The following is a 20,943-nucleotide window of genomic DNA, read 5'->3' as shown; positions in this document are numbered from 1 at the left end:
CATTCATTGATTCATTCAACAAATATGCACTGAAAAAGGATATGCCAACAAATGGCCCCAGTATTTGCCTCGTAATTGACATAGCCCAGATTCCTGTTCTTGTGACTCTTAGTCTAGTTTAGAGATAAATATTAAATACAGACATACCAAATTGGGAGACATGCTGTGAAAGAAGGCAACAGAGGGCTGGGAGACACTTAAAGAATATACAACTTAGATTGAGGAATCAGGGCCATTCTAAGGAAGAGACATTTCAGCTGGGGCCTAAAGGAGAAGTGGTTTTATTGAGGCACTGATTGCTTAGTAAGGAACAGAGGGTGACACCAAATGCAATTTTTAAGTGTGGATGGGTGGTGACTCATTTGTGTCTTAAGAAACTATCCTGGCTGTCCTACGCACAGCTCCTGGGGAAGCTAAGAGAAGAGGGAGGCACACTGGTTATCTAGGTGACTGGAGAAGTGACCTGGACTTAGTAAAAGTGAATAGAAAAATAAAGATATTTTGGAGGTGGTCTAGCAGTCCTTGGTCCAATAAGGAAATAGTTTTCCTTGTTCCCTGTATTTGGACAATTTGTGGGGCGGGAAGTGTAGCTAAGTGGAAGAGTGCTTGCTTAGCATGCACAAAGCCTTGAGTTTGATCCCCTGCACCACAAAATAACTCAAAACAAACAAACCCCAAGCATTTAAGTTAGTAGTCGTTGGCTTTGAAATTTTTACTAATGTGGTAACATACCCATATATACATTTTGTTCTTTTAATGTTCTTATCAGGAATGAAGCAAAGTTGGGTGGACGAGGTGATTTGATACCAACTATTAAATTTCGGCACTGTTCTCTGTTAAGAAATCGACGCTGCACTGTTGCCTACTTGTAAGTTTCTCACTGTTTGCTTGGGATGGAAGGAACCCAGAGGGTTTTCTGTGTGGTTTGGTTTTCCAGATAACCTTTCCAAATGGGTAGCAGGGAATCTTAGATTTGTCTCTCTTTTTTAAAAACATTTTTTGCAGTACTGTGGCTGAACCCAGAGATGCTCTACTACAGAGCTGCACCCCCAGGCCTTTAAATTTTTTATTTTGAAACAGGATCTTGGTAAGTTGCTGAGGCTGGTCTCCAATTTGGTATCCTCCTGTCTTAGCCTCCTGAGTTGCTAAGATTGTAGATGTGTACCACTGTGCCTGGCTATCTCTTGTCTCTTTATAAATATTCTAAATCTTCTCTTTTTCTATTTTAAAAAATTTGTTACGAAAAATTGCAATATTCATTAAAGGAAGAAGATTAATAAATCCTTAGAGTCATCATATCCCCTTAGGTCAATTTATTTTATTTTTTATTTTTTTGCCAGTACTGGGGATGGGACATATCCTCACACATGCTAGGAAAGCACTCTCTAACTGAGCTACATCCCCAGTACCTTTATGTCTTTTTAATATTTTGCCATAGTACTTCATCATATACATTTTTAGAATATTATTCACTTTACCACTGACTATTTTAGTATCTTTAATGTTTTTCTTATTTCTCTAAAAAATAAGAATTGGCTGGGCATGGTGGCACTACCTGTAATCCCAATGGCTCGGGAAGTTGAGGCAGGAGGATCACAAGTTCCAAGCCAGCCTCAGCAAATTAGCTAGGCCCTAAACAACTTAGTGAGACTCCATCTCAAAAAGTTTTTTAAAAAGGGGGCAGCCTGGGGGCATAGCTCAGTGGTTAAACACCCTGAGTTGAATCTTTGGTACCAAAATATTAAAAAAGTAAAAGTAAAAAAAAAAGGATCATTTGGACCTTTATAACCACTGTATGGTGTCATACCTGGAGGAGTGAACAATGCCTCATGGCATCTGTTCAGTCCATCTGCATGTTTGTTCCATTGTTTCAAAGATACCTTCTTATAATTGGCTTGTTTACATCAAGAAACAAGTATATTTTCTTTAGGCTGTTGTGAATCTTGAGTCTATCCTCATCAGAACAACTTCTGATTTCCCCCTTTAATTCTTATACTGTTTAATTCCTTCTATACATTGTAGGTATGACCGATTGCTTCGGATTAGAGCTCTCAGGTGGGAATATGGCAGTGTTTTGCCAAGTGCTTTACGATTTCACATGTCTGCTGAAGAAGTAAGTTTGCATTGTTCAAATTTTATGAAAATGCGGAGTTTCTGGTATTGTTCTATAATAGTGTTGTTTCTCCTTTTGTTTTTTTTTGTTTTTTTTTGTTTTTTTTTTAAGAGAGAGAGGGGTAGAGAGAGGTAGAGAGAGAGAATTTTAATATTTATTTTTTAGTTATTGGCGGGCACAACATCTTTGTTTGTATGTGGTGCTGAGGATCGAACCTGGGCTGCACGCATTCCAGGTGAGCGTGCTGCTGCTTGAGCCACATCCCCAGCCCTCTCCTTTTGTTTTTAATATCTGTTCTTTGGCAAGTTTTGACGTTATTTTATGTATACTGTGATGGAAAAATATGTGGTAGGGAATAATTCTAAATGCTATCTGGAAAACTCTGTTATTACTCAGCAAAATAGAATTCCATTATGTGATTTATAAGTGATCAATTAGTGGGGTTTAAAAACTGGTGTTATTAGTTGGTGTTTTCCATAAAATATATGCATATTTATGTATATATATGTACATAGGCAAGTGCATACACACAGTTTCTTTCTTTCTTTGTTACTGAGAATTGAACCCAGGAGTGATTTACAACTGAGCTACATTTCCAGTCCTTTTTATTTTTTATTTTGAGACAGGGTCCTACTAAGTTGCGTAGGGCCTTGCTAAATTGCAGAGGCTGACCTTGAACTTGCTATCCTCTTGCTTCAGCCTCCTGTGTCTCTGGGATTACAGGGGTATGCCACTGTACCCAACCACACATACACACTTTCTAAATAATATTACAAATTCATATTATAAATGAAATTCTTAATTTATCCAGTCACTTAGGAACAGAGCTAGCTCAGTATTTAAGTCCACAGGATTGGAGTCAGGCAGATTTGGATTCAAATCCAGTTAGTGGTTCTCCACTAACTGTCCAATCTTTGGCAAGCAACTTGACCTCTCTCTATGCCTAAATTCTCTTATTTACAAAATGAAGTTCATAGTATCTACTTGTTACAAGTTTGCAATGACTTCTGACACTAAATACCTGGAGTTAGACTAGATTTCACAGAATCTTCCACAACACTGCTCTCACTTCAGATACCAGACACAAATCCTAAGGTGCCACAGTCACAAGTTCTGAGGTATCACTATCTCCTAAGGTTCAACCGTTTTCTAGAGTGACTCATAGAACTCAGGAAAGCACTATGCTTAAAACTTAAATGTCTTAGAGAAAAAAGAACACAAAACAGAATCAGCCAAAAGAAAGAGGCTGGGTGAGGGTTAAGAGGGTCCTAGACTTGAACCTTCTGGCATCTTTTCCCTGTCAGAAATTAACACCCTTCTAATACATTTAGGTATAATAGTAGTACTCATGGGATATTCTCTACCATGGCAGCTCATATAAGCATTGGTATCCAGAGTGCTAGGGTTTCATTCCAGAAAATGATTGGCTAAATCACTGGTACTAAGATTGAGCTCAGTCTAAATCCCTCCTACCTTCCCCAGAGGTCAAACTGATATCAAGAGGCCAAAAGTCCAGTTACCTGATAACATGGTAATCTTTCTGGAGTAGCTAGCCCCCTCTCTGAGTCATCTTGTTAGTACAAATTATCCAGGGGCCCTCCATGAGTCACCTCATTAGTACATATTATCAGAAATTACTATGAATGACAAGAGACTTCTATTATTTGAAAAATTCTATGGATTTAGAAGTTACCTCCCATGTAACTTTTGCTTTTGCAAACAAAAGCCAGCCAGTTTCTTCATCTTAAAAAAAATTCTGTCTGGTCGAAGTGGTACGTATCTGTAATCAGAAATTTGGGAGGCTGAGATGGGAAGATCACAAAGTGGGGGCCAGCCTCAGCAAATTAGTGTGGCCCTCAGCAACTTAGTGAGACCCTGTCTCAAAATAAAAAGGACTGAAGATGTGGCTAAGTGATAAAGTACCCCTGGGTTAAATACCCAGTACCAAAAACTATTTAATTTTTTGTGGTACTGGGGATTGAACCCAGGACCTTGTAAATGCTAGGCAAGGGCTTTACCACCAACTGGAAATTTTATTTTGAGATGGTCCTCTTTAAGTTGCCCAGGATGGCCTCAAATTTGGAGTTCTTCTCCTTCAGTCTCATGAATAACAGAACTTATAGGCATGAACCATTGCACTTGGCCCAATTTCTTCATTGTACAGTGCATATATGGTTAAGACATAAAAATATTCTCATCTGATTTCAAAATAGTAAAATCTTTTATGGTGTAGCTTTTGATCTCCTAACCTTGTTTTTAACTATAAAATCTCTAGGTCTGTATAGATCACTAACATGAAAGGTAAGGAAAATAGGTTATTTTTTTATATTAATATTTTTCCATAAACAAGTATTTTGTGACAATGTCAGTATGTTCTTTTATGGAAGGAATGTATATATTCTGCATTGCTCTTTCATCCGTGAGTGAAGTTAAATCAACTTTGTATTATTTTTTTCTCACTTTTTGTCTCTCTTTGGAGCCCGTTATATTTTGCTGTCCTCAGTAGAGACACTGCAGGAAAAAACAGGTTAGAAAGATGCATGTTTGACTTGTTTGGAATCATCTCAAAGTTTTTCATCATACTTATCAAAATAAAACATTATTTAAAATTTTTGGTTATTATAAAATATAATGTAGGTTTTACCACATACATCCTCTCTTAACCCTTTTGAATCTTTTTAATCCATTTCATTATTTGTATTATGAAATTTATATGTAACACACATACATACACATATACATACAAAGAGATGTACAAAAGAAGATAAAGAGCTTCATGATGTGTCACCAAGAAATACCCATGAACCCGTCACCTTATTCAAGACATCACTTTAGAAGCTCTGCATCCCTTCTCCCCATGTCACCACTGACATTTGTGCAGACTAATCACTTCCTTGCTTTAAAAAATATTATTTTACCACCTAAGCCTGCATCTCTGAACACTGTAACTTAGTGTTGTTTACTTTTGAACTTTTTCTATTCATACAGCATTTTGACTTTTTCATTGACATATACTATTCCATTCTGAGTAGGGGCTGCAATTTATTGTTGAGACTGTTTCCAGCTTTTCACAGTAATGAATAATGCTATTATGAACATTCTTTTAATATGGCAATAAGTATGCATTTCTGTTGAATACCTGGGAATGGAATTTCCATGTGGGAATATATGTCCTAGTTTATACCTGTTACCCTGTTGCCATTACTTACATTATCTCTTCATTTTCAGAAGTGTCTTGGATTCTTTGTATGTTAAATTATATGTACAATATACATTATGTGGTCACTCAAATCCAAGGTGTTTTAATCTCAGTAGGCATTTTTGACTGAATAATCATTGGGGGTTGTCCTTTGTAGGTGTTTAGCGACAACCATTGGGTATTATTCTCTAGGTGCCAGCAGTGCTCTCCTCTCCCAAGTTGTAACAATCAAAAATATCACCAGACATTGCCTAATGCCCACTTGGCGTGAGAGACCTCTTGGTTTAGCCTGTAGGACATATTTATTTATTTATTATTTTTGTGCTAGGGATTTTGCCCAAAGGTGTCTTATCTGTCTTATCCCCAGGCTCTTTTAGTTTAGTTTTTGTTTTGTTTTATGGGTTTTTTTTTTTTGTTTTTTTTTTTTTTGTACTGGGGATATTGAGATCACCCAGTACCATTTATGAAAAAGATCCTCCTGGAAAAAAAGAAAAAGAAAAGCAAGTTTAGGGGGCTGGGGATATAGCTCAGTTGGTAGAGTGCTTGCCTCACATGCACAAGGCCCCAGGTTCAATCCCCAGCACCACCAAAAAAATAAAAAGATCCTCCTGGACCCACCTACTCTGTGCATGGTGCCACCTCTGACATAAATTGTATATTTCTGTATCTGTGGATTTTGGATGGGAGTTCTTTCTTCTCTCCTAGCACCAATTCCACTGTTATAATTACTTTAACATTATCATAATGTCTGAACAAGCATTCCCATCTTGTTCTTTTTCAGGTATTTCAACTATTGACCATTTGCATTCCTGTGTAATTTTAGATTCAGTCTGTCATATTTGAGGGGATGGGGGGTTCCAGGGATTGAACTCAGGCACTCAACCACTGAGCCACATTCCTAGTCCTGTTTTGTATTTTATTTAGAGACAGGGTCCAACATTGCTTACACTCTGCTTTTGCTGAGGCTGGCTTTGAATTCACAATCCTCCTGCCTCAGCCTTCTGAGCCGCTAGATTACAAGCATGCTCTACTGCACCTGCCTTCAAATTTTTTGAGTGAGACTGAGTTGAACATATAGATCACTTGACATAATTACAATATTGAATTGTTTGATCTGTGAATGTGGTATACACTCCATATATTTAGATCTTCTTTCATTTCAATGGTTTTTGGATAACAGATATTTTTAAAAAATTTCTTACATACATGACAATAGTTGAATGCATTACATTCATAATTATCCATTCACAGCATGATTTTTCGTAACTCTGTATATAAAGTATGTTCACGCCAAATTATGCCATTATACAAGAACTTTCTTTTTTTTTTTGCAATACAATTCTTAATACATCTTTAACAGATTTTTTAAAAATTAAATAATAGATTACTAAGATCCATTTCTCTTTCTTTCTTTCTTTTTTTTTTTTTTTGTGGTGCTGGGGATTGAACCAAGGGCCTTGAACATGCAAGGAAAGCACTTTTTTTATCATATCCCCAGCCCTATGATACCTTTCTTATACCACAATGTTTATAATTTTAAAGTATAAAATTCACTGGTTTTCAGTATACTTACAGAGTTGTATATCCATTACTATCATTCTTTTCCAGAATGTTTTCCTCACCCCTAAAAGAAACCATGTATTCTTCATTAGTTACTCCATAGTTTCTCCCTTTCAGTACTTAGAAATCACCAATCTACTTTTGTCTCTTTGCCTACTGTGGGTTTTTCATGAGTAGAATCATGGCAATATATAGCCTTCTACCTCTTACACTTAGTTTAAATTTTCAAGGTTCGGGGCTGGGGATGTGGCTCAAGCGGTAGTGCGCTTGCCTGGCATGCGTGCGGCCCGGGTTCGAATCCTCAGCACCACATACAAACAAAGATGTTGTGTCCGCCGAGAACTAAAATAAAATAAATATTAAAAAAAAAAATTTTCAAGGTTCATCTGTGTGGTAATAAACGTTTCAGAACTTTATTTCTGTTTATGACTGAATACTGTTTTATTGTGTGGATATACATATCCATTCATCGGTTGATGCATACTTGGGTTGTTTTCTCAAAAGTATTTTTTAATTTTCAGAAATAGCATCAATGCTATTTTATAATTGTATTTGTAATTCTGAAATGTTGTTTTTATGATGTTTCCAATCATAAATATAGTTTTATGATTAATATGTTATAAACTTTTGAGAGCAGAGATTTTTGTCATTTTGTTGAATGATCTCTCCTAAGTATCCACAACAGTGCCAGGTTCATAGAACGCAATCAATAATTGTAGTGTAAAATGAATGAATGGCCATAATAGTGATCTGCATTGGGATGTATATGCTATTCCTGAAAGGCTGAGTGTATAATTTGTGCAAGTTTTCTTATAACTTTATTAAATGACTGTCTTTATATTTGCAGATAGAGTGGTTTAATCAGTATAAAAAGTCCCTTGCTACCTACATGAGGTCACTGGGAGGAGATGAAGGTTTGGACATCACACAGGATATGAAACCTCCAAAAAGTTTATATATTGAAGTATGTATAAATTTTTTTTTTTTTTTTTGGTACTAGGGATTGAACCCAAGGGTGCGTAATGACTGAGCACATCCCCAGCCCTTTTTAATATTTTTATTTAGAGACAGGGTCTCACTAAGTTGCTTAAGACCTTGCTAATTTGCTCAGATTGGCTTTGAACTCATGATCCTCCTACCTTAGCCCTCTGAGCCACTGGGATTAGAGGCATGTGGCACTGCACCTAGCATGTACATTTTTTAATGTATAGGTTGTGCTACTTTTTGTCTAAGGTGAGGGAGAGGGATATGAATGAATACATGTTAGCTGCTACTTAAAAATAAAGGAAGCATAAGCCCAAACCAATAAAGTTGGATGACCAATATGGGTATGGTAGCAATAAAACAGCTAAAATTCTGGGACCATACTTTGTTTTGTAGTTTTATCTCTGGATAAAACTTATTATGAAAACAAAATTTAATCAAAATGGAAACCCAGTCCCTATTCCACCTCCTCCACCCCTACCTGTGGAGATGCCAGGGATCAGAGGAATCCCTAAATTTTGAAAACAGTGAAACAAATGAACCTATCTTTCAGGTTGATAGATTAGTCAAATAGGAATTATTTCTGTTTGGTTTTTAAACTTTTCCCCCTATTTTATTGCACTAAAATACACAAAACATAAATTTCATCAACTTAACCATTTTTTTTGGTATCAGGGGTTGTACCCACTGAATCACATCCCTAGCCCTTTTTATTTTTTAGTTTGGGATAGGCTCTCAAAAATCGCTTAGGGCCTCCCTAAATTGCTGAGGCTGGCTTTGAACTTGTGATCCCTCTGCCTCAGCCTCCCAAGCTGCTGGGATTACAGGCGTGTGCTATCATGCCCGGCTTACCTATCCTTTAAGTATATACTTCAGAAAGTATTAAATGCTTTCATAATATTGTGCAACCCTCATACCATCCATGTCTAGATTTCTTTTTGCCTCATAATACTGGTACTAAACCCACTAAACAGTAATACCCCAAATCTCCTCTCTTCCTAGCTCTTGCAAACTACCATCTACTTTGTCTTTTTTTTTTTTTTTTAAATATATTTATTTTTTAGGGTTTTTTTTTTTTTTAAGGTGGACACAATATCTTTATTTTTATGTGGTGTTGAGGATCAAACCCAGTGCCTCACGCATGCTAGGTGAGCACTCTACCACTGAGCCACAACCCCAGCCCCTGCTTTGTCTTTATGATTTTAACTATTAAGTTTCTTATAGAAGTGGAACCATAAAGTAATTGTCTTTTTGTGACAGGCTTATTATGTAGCATAATGTTTTCAAGATTCATCCATTATGTAGCATGTGTCAGAATTTCTTTCCTTTTTTAGGTCTTAGCCTTAAAGTAATATTCCATTTTATGGGTAAACCATATCCTTATCCATTTATCCATTGATGGATACTGTAATTCCAGGGAGATTGGGGAGGAGGTTTGTAAGTTTGAGGCCAGCCTGGGCCAGTGAAACCCTGTTTAAAAATAAGGGTTGGGGATGTATCTCAGTGCACTCTCAGTGGTGGCGATTCCCTGGATTTCATCCTCCGTAAACATGCAAACACACACACACACACACACACACACACAATTTGAGACCCTGCTTTCATTTCTTTTTGGTGTATACCCCAAAATAGAATTGCTGTGTCACATGGTGTTTAAACTTTGAGGAACTGCCGTACTGTTTTACAAGTGCTGTACCATTTTACATTCTCCTAATAATGCACACAAGGTTTCAGTTTCTCTTCATCCTCACCAAAATTTATATCATATTTTTCCCTTTTGAAAAAATTATGGCCATCCATAGTTTTTTGTGAGAAATGGTATCTCATTTTAGGTTTGAGATGAATTTCTCTAATGATTAGTGATGTTGAGCATCTTTTCACGTTTCTTGGCTATTTATATGTCTGGAAAAATATCTGTTCAGGTTTCTTTGCCCATTTTGAATTGGGTTTACATTTTTGTTGAGTTTTAGGTTCTCTATAGTCTGGATACTAATCCCTTTTCACATATGATTTGCAAATATTTTCTCTCATTCTGTGGATTGCCTTTTTAAGTTGTTAGTACTTTCTTCACATGCACAAAAGATTGGAGCTTCATGCCATCCAGTTTGTCTGTTGTTGTTGTTGCTGCTTGTTCTTTTGGTGCCATATCCAAGAAATCATTGCCAAATCCAAAGTTGTGCAGCTTCTGCCCTAAGTTTTCTAAGAGTTGTGTTTTAGGTCAGTTTTAGTATATGGTGTTATGTAATACTCTAACATTTCTTCTTTTGTACGTTGATATCCATCTTTCTTGAAAAGATTTTTCTTTCTGCATTGAATGGTCTTGGTACCCTTTTCATAAGACCATTCAAGAGTTTATTTTGGGGACTGGAGTTGTGGCTCAGCCTAGCACATGTAAGGCACTAGGTTTGATCCTCAACCCCACATAAAAAAATAAAATAAAGATATTATGTCCACGTACAACTAAAAAGTATATATTAAAAAAAGAGTTAATTTTGTATTTTGTTCCATTGCTATGTGTGTGTGTTTTTATGCCAGAACTATGACTATTTTAATTATTGAAGCCTTGTAGTAGGTTTTGAAATCAGGAAATGAGTCCCTAAAATTTGTTCTTTTTCAAGATTGCTTTGGCTGTTTGAGGTCTCTAGAGATTTTATGGATTGATTTTTTTTTTTATTTGTCCAAAATATATCTTTGAAATTTTTATAAGGGTTATATTGAGATTTTAATAGGGGTTGTATTGACTCTGTAGATTGGTTTGAGTACTGTTTACCTCTTAATATTGTATCTTCTAATTCATGAACATGGGTGGTATATTCACTTACTATTATCTTTTTTAAATTCTTTCAGCAGTGATAAATAGTTTTCATTGACAAGCCTTTCATTTCCCTGGCTAAGTTAATTCCTAAGTATTGTATTCTTTTTCATGTTATATAAATGGGATTATTTTTGTAATTTCCTTTTTCATATTGTTCATTATTGGTGTATAGAAATGGAACTGAGGTTTGTGTGTTGTCTGTGTATCCTGATACTTTGCTGAATTCATTCACTAGTTACAGTTTTTTTGTGTGTTGAAGCGATCTTTAAGGTTTTCTACATGTACAGTCATATCATCTATAGACAGAAATAATTAATTCTTTCTCTTGGTGTTTGTTTTTTGAGGCAGGATCTTGCCAAATTGCTGAGGCTGATCTGGAACTTGTGGTCCTTCTGCCTTAGCAGCTGGGATTACAGAAGAACACTACCATGCTGAACTTCTTTCTAATTTAGATGCTTTTATTTTTTCTTGCCCAATTACTCATTTATACCTTCCAATTACATATTAAACAGAAGTGACAAAAGTGAGCATTCTTACACTGTTTCTGAACTTGGCAGAAAAGATTTCAGTCCTTCACAATTGATATGTTTGCTGTGGATTTTTTTTTTTCTTTGCGTTACTGGGGATCAGATCCAGGGGTGCTCTGCCACTGATTTATACCCCAGCCAGCCCTTATTTATTTATTTATATCTATCTTTATTTTATTTATTTTTGTGTGGTGCTGAGGATCAAACCCAGGGCCTCGCACATGCTAGGCAAGTGCTCTTAAAATTAATTAACTAATTTACTTATTTTGTGGTGCTGGGAATCAATCTCAGGGCCTCATGAATTCTAGGCAAGCATTCTACTATTGAGCCACATCCCCACCCTGTTTTTAAAAATTTTATTTTGAGATAAGGCACAAGGTCCTGAGGCTGGCCTCAAATTGGCGATCCTCCTACCTCAGCCCCATAGTTGATGGGATCACAGGTGTGTACTATTGCACCTGGCTACTGCAGTGGATTTTTTAGTGTATGGCTTTTATTATGTTGACATAGTTTCCTTCTGTTCCTAGTTTGTTAAGTGTTTTTGTCATGAAAAGGTGTTGAATTTTGCCAAGTGCTTTTTCTCGTACATATGGAAGTGATTATGTAGTCCTGTTGGAGAATGAAGGATCAAAGTCATTTTGAAAGGTCATAAATTAGTAGTACAGACTATCTCAGGGAAGCACCAGAGTTTATAAGGGAAACTTGTTATATAATTCCAGTTATCAAAAGCAATAAGAATAAAAGATAGACCTAATGCCATTTTGTAACCCTAATGCTAGAAGAAAATAGTTACTTAATCTTTATGTGAATAGTTGGACTTTTATGATGGATAGTTATGGATAGCACTTAGACCCACTGATCATTTTTAAAATCCACAAAGGACCACTTATAAGAGGAAGTACAGGAAATGTCAAAATACATTTTGACATTTGTCTGAAAAAACACCTCTAGACCTGTCTTCCAGTTTATAGGAAATTCAGGAAGAGGATCAGGGTAAATGACCCACCAAAATCCACAACAAAATCTTGATTGTTGCAAGATGCATCAAACTACCCACTCAGTTTCTTCAACAGATAAATTGCCAGGAAGAAGAAAAAAAAAAAAAAGTTAAAAGAGGGAGGGAAACCTATACATTAAGAACAACAACAACAAAAAAAAAAAACACACACACACACACACAAAAAAAAAACCCATGTATTTTGTAACTCTAAGTGAATTCTGATTTCAATCTAGAAACTTAAGAAAAAATCATGAGACAATTGGGGACATTTGGATATTTAATGACTATTTCATGATATTAAAGAAGTGTTGAGATAGTAATGTGATTATGTTTTTAAAAAGAATTTTATTTTCTAGTAATAGATACAAAAATAATTCAGAAGTGAATTTTATTTTCTAGTAATAGATATGAAAATAATTCAGAAGTGAAGGAGAGAAACCTGTGTGGCCACATGTTGATAATTGTTTAAGCTAGTTGAAGTGAATATGGAGTATCATTAGTCTTTTTTACTTTTGAATGTGTTCAAGGTTTTCCATAAGTGACAAAAGTGAGCATGTTTACACTGTTTCTGAACTTGGCAGAAAAGATTTCAGTCCTTCACAATTGATGTTTGCTGTGGATTTTTTTTGTCCAGTCTAGGGCTGGAGATGTAGCACAGTGCTTATGCTTAACACACAAAAAGCCCTTGACTCAATTCCCACCAATCTTCTCTCCATCCAAAGAGGAAAATAAAAGTCTGCTTAAAGAAATAAATAGGAGGTGGTGGAGATTTTTTAGAATAGTATTTCAAGGTTAAAATACTTTGGTAAGATTCTGGAGTAATCATAGGACATGGTGAAATTATCTGGAAAAGTATGAGACACTTAAGTTGGCTTTACTGGAAGGAAACAGCATTTTTTCTTTTCTTTCTTGTTTGTTTTTTGGTACTGGGAATTGATTGAACCCAGGGGTACTTTACCACTGAGCTAAGTGCCCAGCCCTGTTTTTAAATTTTGAAATAAGGTCTCAGTAAGTTGCTTAAAGCTTTGCTAAGTTGTTGAGCTGGCTTCAAACTTGGGAATCCGCTTCAGCCTCCTGAGTCACTGGGATTATAGGTGTGTGCTACTGTGCCCAGCAGTAGCAGTGTTTTGAAGCCAGTCCTAGTACTCAAGAATGAATACTAGTCTGAGTTCTTATAGAGGAGGAAAACTGTCCTGCTTATTTTCAGTGTCTCTTTACAGTTTTAAAGGTGATTATCAAAAGGCTACCTCACTTTTCCAAACAGGAACTATTCCCAATTCTTGCCATGTGAGGCTGCATCTGTTCCTTCATGGTATACACTAAGAATTCCTAGGAAAGTCTGATGACCAAAGGAGATTGGAATAATCTGTTCTAAAAGTAAACATTTGGCAAACTCTGTCCTATTCTCAGGTATTGATAAAAATTTTATGGGTGTGTGGGCCAAGGACTTGAACAGAAAATTCTCAGAAGAGGATATACAATTAATCAACAAATACATGAAAAAATGTTCCATCTCTAGCAATCAGAGAAATGCAAATTAAAACTACTCTAAGATACCATCTCACTCCAATAAAAATGGCAGCCATTCTGAAGTCAAACAACAATAAGTGCTGGTGAGGATGCAGGGAAAAAGGTACACTCATACATTGCTGGTGAGACTGCAAATTGGTGCAGCCAATTTGGAAAGCAGTGTGGAGATTCCTTGGAAAGCTGGGAATGGAACCTCCATTTGATCCAGCTATTCCCCTTCTCAGACTATACCCAGAAGATCTAAAAAGAGCATACTACAGGGACACAGCCACATCAATATTTATAGCAGCACAATTCACAATAGCTAGAATGTGGAACCAACCTAGATGCCCTTCAATAGATGAATGGATTAAAAAAATATGGCATTTATACACAATGGAATATTACTCAGCACTAAAAAATAACAAGATCATGGCATTTGCAGGCAAATGGGTAGCATTAGAGCAGATTATGCTAAGTGGAGTTAGCCAATCCCTAAAAAACAAGTGCTGAATCTCTTCTCTGATATAAGGGGGTGTGACTCAAAATGGGATAGGGAGGAAGAGCATCAGAAGAAGACTACCACTAAATGGGGAAGAGAGGTGGGAGGGAAAAAGAGGGAGAAGGGGAGTTGCAAGGAAGATGGAAGGAGAACCTCATTGTTATACAGAATACATATATGATGTTGTGATGAGAAAAGGGAAAAAAAAGTGTCACATTAGATTGGATAGAGAGAAAGGATGGGAGAAGAGGGGAGGAGTAGGGAGGATAGGAAGGGCAGCAGAATAGAATAGACAATATGATTGAAGTATGTACATTCCATGTATGTATTATATGTCAAAATACATTCTGCTGTCATGTATGACTAAAAAAAATAAAAATCGTATGGAAAAAAAATTTTATGGGTGAGATCTACAAGAATCAGTCTGGAGGAGATCTAAACTTTTTGTAGGTAGATATTTCAAAAGCTTACTTTTTCAGGATTTTCAGAGGGGAAAGGATCCAATGATATCTTCTTTATTCAGCTCCCTGGATGTTCTTACTTTCAACATTGATACACATACACATTCAGAGATTTTGCCATTTTTCTTTTTCCCTATCAAAGCAGGACAATTAGAACCATGAGAATATCACAGTAGTAGCACTAGACCTAAGTATACAGAAAGGAAATATTAGGAAAGCCTAATATTTTACTCTAGGTATTCAGGTGTTACCTGATTTCTTCTTGTTTACTACCTATTAAAAATATTTTAAGCTGGGTACAGTGGCATGAATCTGTAGTGTCAGCCATTTGGGAGGCTGAGGCAGGAGGATCACTTGAGTCCAGGAGTTCAGAATCATCCTGGGTAACATCCTAAAGAAAGAATGAAAAAAAAAAAAAAAATTTAGATAAAGTATCAGGTTTTTGATTTTTTTTTTTTTTTTCCTTTTAGGTGCGGTGTCTAAAAGACTATGGGGAATTTGAAGTTGATGATGATGGCACTTCAGTCCTACTTAAAAAAAACAGCCAGGTATTTCTTGTCATTAGATATTTTATCTTGAATCTTGTTAAGAGTATTGAGTATGAAAATGTAGAGTCAGTAGCAAAATAAATATCATCTTGTGATCACCTGTACTTTAGGCATTATGTTTATTTTTTCTAAACATTATTTTTATGGGCCTTATGCTAGGTATACAGTAGATCATGATCTGGGGCTATTAAAATGTTGGATTTAGTTTCTGTCTTCAAATTATAAGTAGTAAAAAAAAGTTCCCATGCAATCATTTTCCTAATTATTTGGCAAACAATAATGACATAGATGAAGAATTTCTTAGTAATTTATATATAACTTTCTGTTTGAGCCTGGGAGCATTTTATCATTCAGCTATATCCCAGCCCCTTTTATTTTTATTTTGAGACAGGGTTTTACTAAGTTTCTAAGGCTGGCTTCAAACTTGTGATCCTCCTGCCTCAGCGTCCTGAGTCTTTGGATTATAGGTGTGGGCTGTACCTAGCTAATATAACAACTTAATAGGGAAAGATTGAAGTTGTAAAATTATAACTGGAGCTAAATTTTTCTTCATAAAGCATCTTGGTGTGTTTCCTTAACAGTCTTCATATTTGATGAATTCACATTAGCTAAGTTTATTTTTATACTATTCCCATTTTGTGAAATCACAGTATATGAGTGATATTTGTGGCTTTTATAAGAGCCGCTTTTTCTTTGTTTGCCTGTCATTTTGGTACTGACCAGTTGAATGTCTAAGGATGCCAAAAGTCACTGGTGCTGACTAAGCCCAGGAGCAAAAAAATGTTTCAGGTCACATAATTCTTAGGCTTATTTCCCTAACAAGGTGAGTTGGTCTACTTTACTGTTACTTTACAGCAATTGCCTCCTAAAACAAAGATTGAATATTTTAAAAACAGATTTTAAGGGTACCATAAAATCTTTGGTTGTTAAAACAATTTAATTCCCATAACTCTTAGAGGTATGTACCAGTGAATCAAAATCAAGTGATAAGTTCATGCTGTCATAATAAAGACTGTATTTCTAGAGGATTCAGCAGGAAGTTGTAGTAAGAGCAAAGGTGTCCTCAGAAAGCAAGATATGTAAATGTAAAGATACCACTTCATCCCTAAACTGTCCTGTGGTTGAATCTGTTTCTTAGGCTTTATTTCTGATTGTCTGCTGTGTGCTCAGGCAATGATTCCTTGGAACACTCATCTGCTCCTTGTGGACATATAAACAAAGCTTTCCTCTTTTGATACTTTTAACATTTTGTCTATCAGCTATCATCTTTCCCTCAACTGTAGAAATAGAGACATTAACATAAAAACATAACTGTATTTGAAACTTATTATCAACTATTTGATGCAAGGGGTTTCTAAAATGTCATACCAGGATAAGTATGTGGCTCAGTGATAGAGGTCTTGCCTACCATGTCTCTGGTTCAGTCCTCATCACTGAACAAGAAATTATAGTAAAATATATAAAACATAAAATTTATCATCTTAACTGTTTTGGTGGGCATGATAGCACATGCCTGTATTCCTAGTGACTTGGGAGACTGAGGCAAGAGTATTGCAAGTTCCAAACAATCAATAATTCAGACCATATCTAAAATTGATTGTCTATAGAATCTGTGGTGTACATCATCTATATAATGTAAACATTAATAGGAAAACATTTTCTTACCATAAGTTCTTTAATACTTGACAATATGGAAGGCGTTTTTTAGATAATAGTTGTTGGTCTTTGTGTCCCCATGACTGGTTTGGAAGAATTTGGTTCAGAGGTCTTTCATAAGGCCTTTGGGTTTGTGAGGTAGGATGTCCAGTGCAGTGTCACTGAAATTACATTTTGCTTCTTGAGTAGTTTTGATTCACTATAACTACAAGTGGCATCAATTTTAGTTGATTATAACAACAAATAAAGTTTAGCTTTTCATTATTTAGCTTTCAAAACATAATCAACTGCTGCATTTTAATGATGCAAAATGTAATTGGAAAGGCATTTATGACAATAAATATATATCAAGAGTACTACTTAAAAAATGTAATTTAAAATTTTTTCTCAAGTCACTTTTCTTATTCTTCTTCCTTTTACTCCCTTTCCTCTGCAGCACTTTTTGCCTCGATGGAAGTGTGAGCAGTTGATCAGACAAGGAGTTCTGGAGCATGTCTTGTCATAACTGCGTCTCATGGTGACCACATGGGGAGGCTTTGCCAAGGATGAGGCTGAACACATTCCACAAAAATGTCTATACTTTAACTGCTCCTCCCTGCACCTCCCTCTTGGATTTAAAATTTACAGATAACTGTAAGATAACCAAAAAGAACTGGGGTTTGTTTAATGGTAGAGTGCTTGTCCCATACATGGGAGGTCCTGGGTTCCATTCCCAATACCTAAAATGTATTTAAAAAAAGAAAAAAAAAAGGAATAGTTGGCCAAGGTGTATTAAGGACCTTTGTTTCTGTGTATATACCATTCCTTCTGCTTCTTTCTGGAAAAAAGCTATATCTGGCCATAGGTGGTGGCACAGGACTGTAAACCCAGCTACTCAGGAGGCTGAGGCAGGAGGATTACAAGTTCAAGGCTAGCCTCAGCAACTTAGTGAGGCCCTAAGCAATTTAGTGAGACTGTGGATGTGGTTTGGTTCAGTGATAAAGTGCCTATGGGTTGAATCCCTGGTAACCCCCCCCCCCCCAAAAAAAAATTTTTTTAAAACTTCTTTCTATAATCAAAACATTCTCATTGTTGTTACAGTATGTTTTTATAAATGAAAATAAATAAAATATTCATAAGTTTGAATCTCTTTGAAATAAAGGGAGTTTCATGGCTGTACAGATAGAAGGCAGATCCTTATGAATCTTGAGTGTTTTCTGGTAATATGTATTTTGTATGCCAGGGGCCCAAATTTCTGGAATACATGTTTCTAAACCACTTGAATAAAGATGATTTTCTAAAAATAAAATGTCAAGATCTGTAATAATGTAATGGCATACTAATTCATTATATGATTATTTGGGAAGAAGAGAGGAAGGACACTATGGATATTGCTATTTCCAGCAAACTTCCTTTTTCTAGCCCCAATTTCTATGTCTCTTTCTAAAGCAGTAAGACTGATGCTCACTCACCATCTCAAAATAGGGGGTTAGCCACCCAGCCTGAGTCCTTCTGTGAAATTAATGAATATCAGTTGAAAATTCAAAATTGTGGTATTTGTATCAATTTATATTGACAGGCTCTCTGTAATTGTGACTGGAATTTTAAACATAAATCATTTTTTTCTTCTAAAGGTAATATGTATAGAGGTTAAAAAAAGTAAAAACAGTACAATATAGAAAATCGAAGATAAGGGCTAAGGATATAACTTAGTGGTTCAAATCTCAGCACCACAAAAAACAAGAAAGAAAGAAAAATAGTAGGTTAAGTTTCCTTTTTTTACTAAATATTACCATCTTGTGTGGCCATTATTAGCTGTACCGTAGGTGGAGTACAATCCTATTTGTTTTGTCATTTGTTTTCAAGTTTTTGTTTGTAAAGTGAATGGAACTATAGTCGTGGGTGTGTGTGTCTATGCCTTGTCAGTGTTTTTTTTTTTTTTTTTTTTAAAGTACTGAGGATTGAACCCAGAGGTACTGAGCCTCATCCCCAGCCTTTTTAAAATATTTTATGTAGAGACAATGTCTCACTGAGTTACTTAGGGCCTTGCTAAGTTGCTGAGGCTGGCTTTGAAATCATGATCCTCCTGCTTTAGCCTCCCAAGCAATTGGATTACCAGTGTGTACCACTGCGCCCGGCCCTTGTCAGTGTTTTTTGAGTTATCTCTTCCTTTGAAACAAACCTCCTGAAATATGGTGGCTTTAAACCACATTATTTTATTTTCACACATTTCTGTGACTTGAGTGGGCTCAGCTTGGCAGTTCTACAGATCTTGCTTGCAAGATTGCCTTCTGATGGTGGCCTGGCTGGAATGGCTCACTTTATCTGTGTGGTCTCATATTGTTCTCAAAAGTGGCAGGTTTCACCTGGCAGCTCAAGGTCCTCACAATATAGACAGTGGAAGTGGGAGCTGTTTTTTGGAAGGCTGGGCTTGGTGCTACATTCCATTAGCACTGTCATAGGCTACCCAGGTTCAATTAAAGGACCATGCAAACCACATGAAGCTGGAACACTGTGGTCAGCAGACCCAGGTTTGGTGTCAGTATTCTTATCATGTGAAATGAGTGGGTGCGCATTCTGTTCTCCCCAACCCCCAGGTGCTGAGGACTGAATATAAGGTCTTGTGTATTATACTCAGGCACCTAAACCACTGAGCCACATCCTCATTCTCTTTTTGAGACAGTCTCACTGAGTTGATCAGGCTGGCCTGGAATTTGTGATCCTCTTGCCTCAGCTTCCTAAGTGACTGGGATTACAGATGTGTACCACTGTACCTGGCAAGAGTAGACTTTTTAAAATTTTGGTGAAATCCCTTCTGTTTACTTTATTATTTAGTGTTGCATCTGTTGAACTCTTCCCACTAAGGTCACAATTTATTTCCTTTTTTCATCTATATAAGAATGCCCAGGAATTATAGTTTTAAGTTTTACACTTCGGTCTATGATCCATTTTGAGTTACTTTTTGTTGATGCTACAAGGCATGCTTCCAAGTTCACTTTTGTTTTCCTTTCCAGGTCCTATAGATCCAACTTTAACAGCACCATTTGTTGAAAAGGCTATTCTTTCTCTGCTCTATTACCTTTGCATCTTTTTAAAAAACTGTTTATGTACAGGTTTATTTCTGGTCCCTCAGATCTGTTCTGATATGTGAGCTGAGATCTTAACTCTTTTGATCCAGAAATAAAGATTTCTTTCCAATTATTTCTGTCTTCCATCTCTCTCAATAATTTGTAGTTTTCAGTTTACAGGTTTAGTATTCCTTAGTTTTGGAATAGTATTTTAAATTTCAGATTCTAATTGTTAGTAAACAGAAAATTGATTGTTGGGTTTGTATCCTGCTGTCTTGCTAAATTTATTTACTTTCATAGCTTTTTTGTAGATCATTTTCCACATCCATAGTCATGTTTTCTTATGAAAGTTTTTACTCCTTCCTTTGTAACCAAAATACATTTATTTCTTCTTCTTGCCTGATTGTACCAATTAGAGCCACCAGTAGAGTGTTGGGTAAAAGTAGAGAACACACATCTTAATCCTGATCACCAAGTGGAAGGCATTCAGTCTTTTATCATTAAGTATAATGTAAGCTTTTAAAGTTTTTGTAGATGCCTTTCATCAGTATGGAAGAAGTTCCACTCTAACCACCAGGTGTGGTGGCACACATCTACAATCCCAACGACTCAGGAGGCTAAGGCAGGAGAACTACAAGTTTGAGGCCAGCCTGAATACCCAGTACTAAAACAACAACAAAACGAGAAGTTGCATTCTATCTCCAGTTTACAGTTTTAAAACAATTCTCAACATCTTTTGTGTCCTTCCATAATGCTATCAAATTTTTACCCTATAACATTTATAGTAAGTGCCAAAAGAAGAGGTGGCATGCCAGCATCAGGATGGCGGCTACCCCAAGGGAAGAAGATCAAGAATGAAAGACCTAGCTTTCCACCTCTATTCTAAAAGGTTGTAGCAGAAAGTTACCTCAAACACATCTAGTTGACGTACACATGGGCGCTTCTTATGAAATGATTTTCTATGTTTGAAAATTTTAAAAAACAATTTTAATAGAAAAGAATTTATTGTAAATACAGTGACT

General features: G+C 36.1%; 1 protein-coding gene across 2 annotated transcripts in view; it reads left to right on the top strand.

Moving 5' to 3' along the window:
• The window catches only part of Gins1 (GINS complex subunit 1), a 30,139-nt gene extending 11,495 nt beyond the window's left edge, over positions 1-18,644 (top strand). Inside the window, exons 3-7 of one of the 2 annotated variants that reach the window (XM_076848882.2) lie at positions 770-868; positions 2,023-2,113; positions 7,720-7,836; positions 15,141-15,218; positions 17,311-18,644. In XM_076848882.2, the coding sequence (XP_076704997.1) occupies positions 770-868; positions 2,023-2,113; positions 7,720-7,836; positions 15,141-15,218; positions 17,311-17,379 (454 nt within the window). In that variant the 3' untranslated portion in view covers positions 17,380-18,644. The remainder of the gene's footprint in view (positions 1-769; positions 869-2,022; positions 2,114-7,719; positions 7,837-15,140; positions 15,219-17,310) is intronic. The other variant, XM_076848883.2, reaches the window with a different exon arrangement.
• The last annotated feature ends 2,299 nt before the right edge of the window (positions 18,645-20,943 follow it).

Source organism: Callospermophilus lateralis, chromosome 3, assembly GCF_048772815.1.
Source record: "Callospermophilus lateralis isolate mCalLat2 chromosome 3, mCalLat2.hap1, whole genome shotgun sequence".
Taxonomy (NCBI): Eukaryota; Metazoa; Chordata; class Mammalia; order Rodentia; family Sciuridae; genus Callospermophilus; species Callospermophilus lateralis.
Note: the sequence above shows the minus strand (reverse complement) of the source record. Positions and strands in the feature narration are given on the sequence as shown.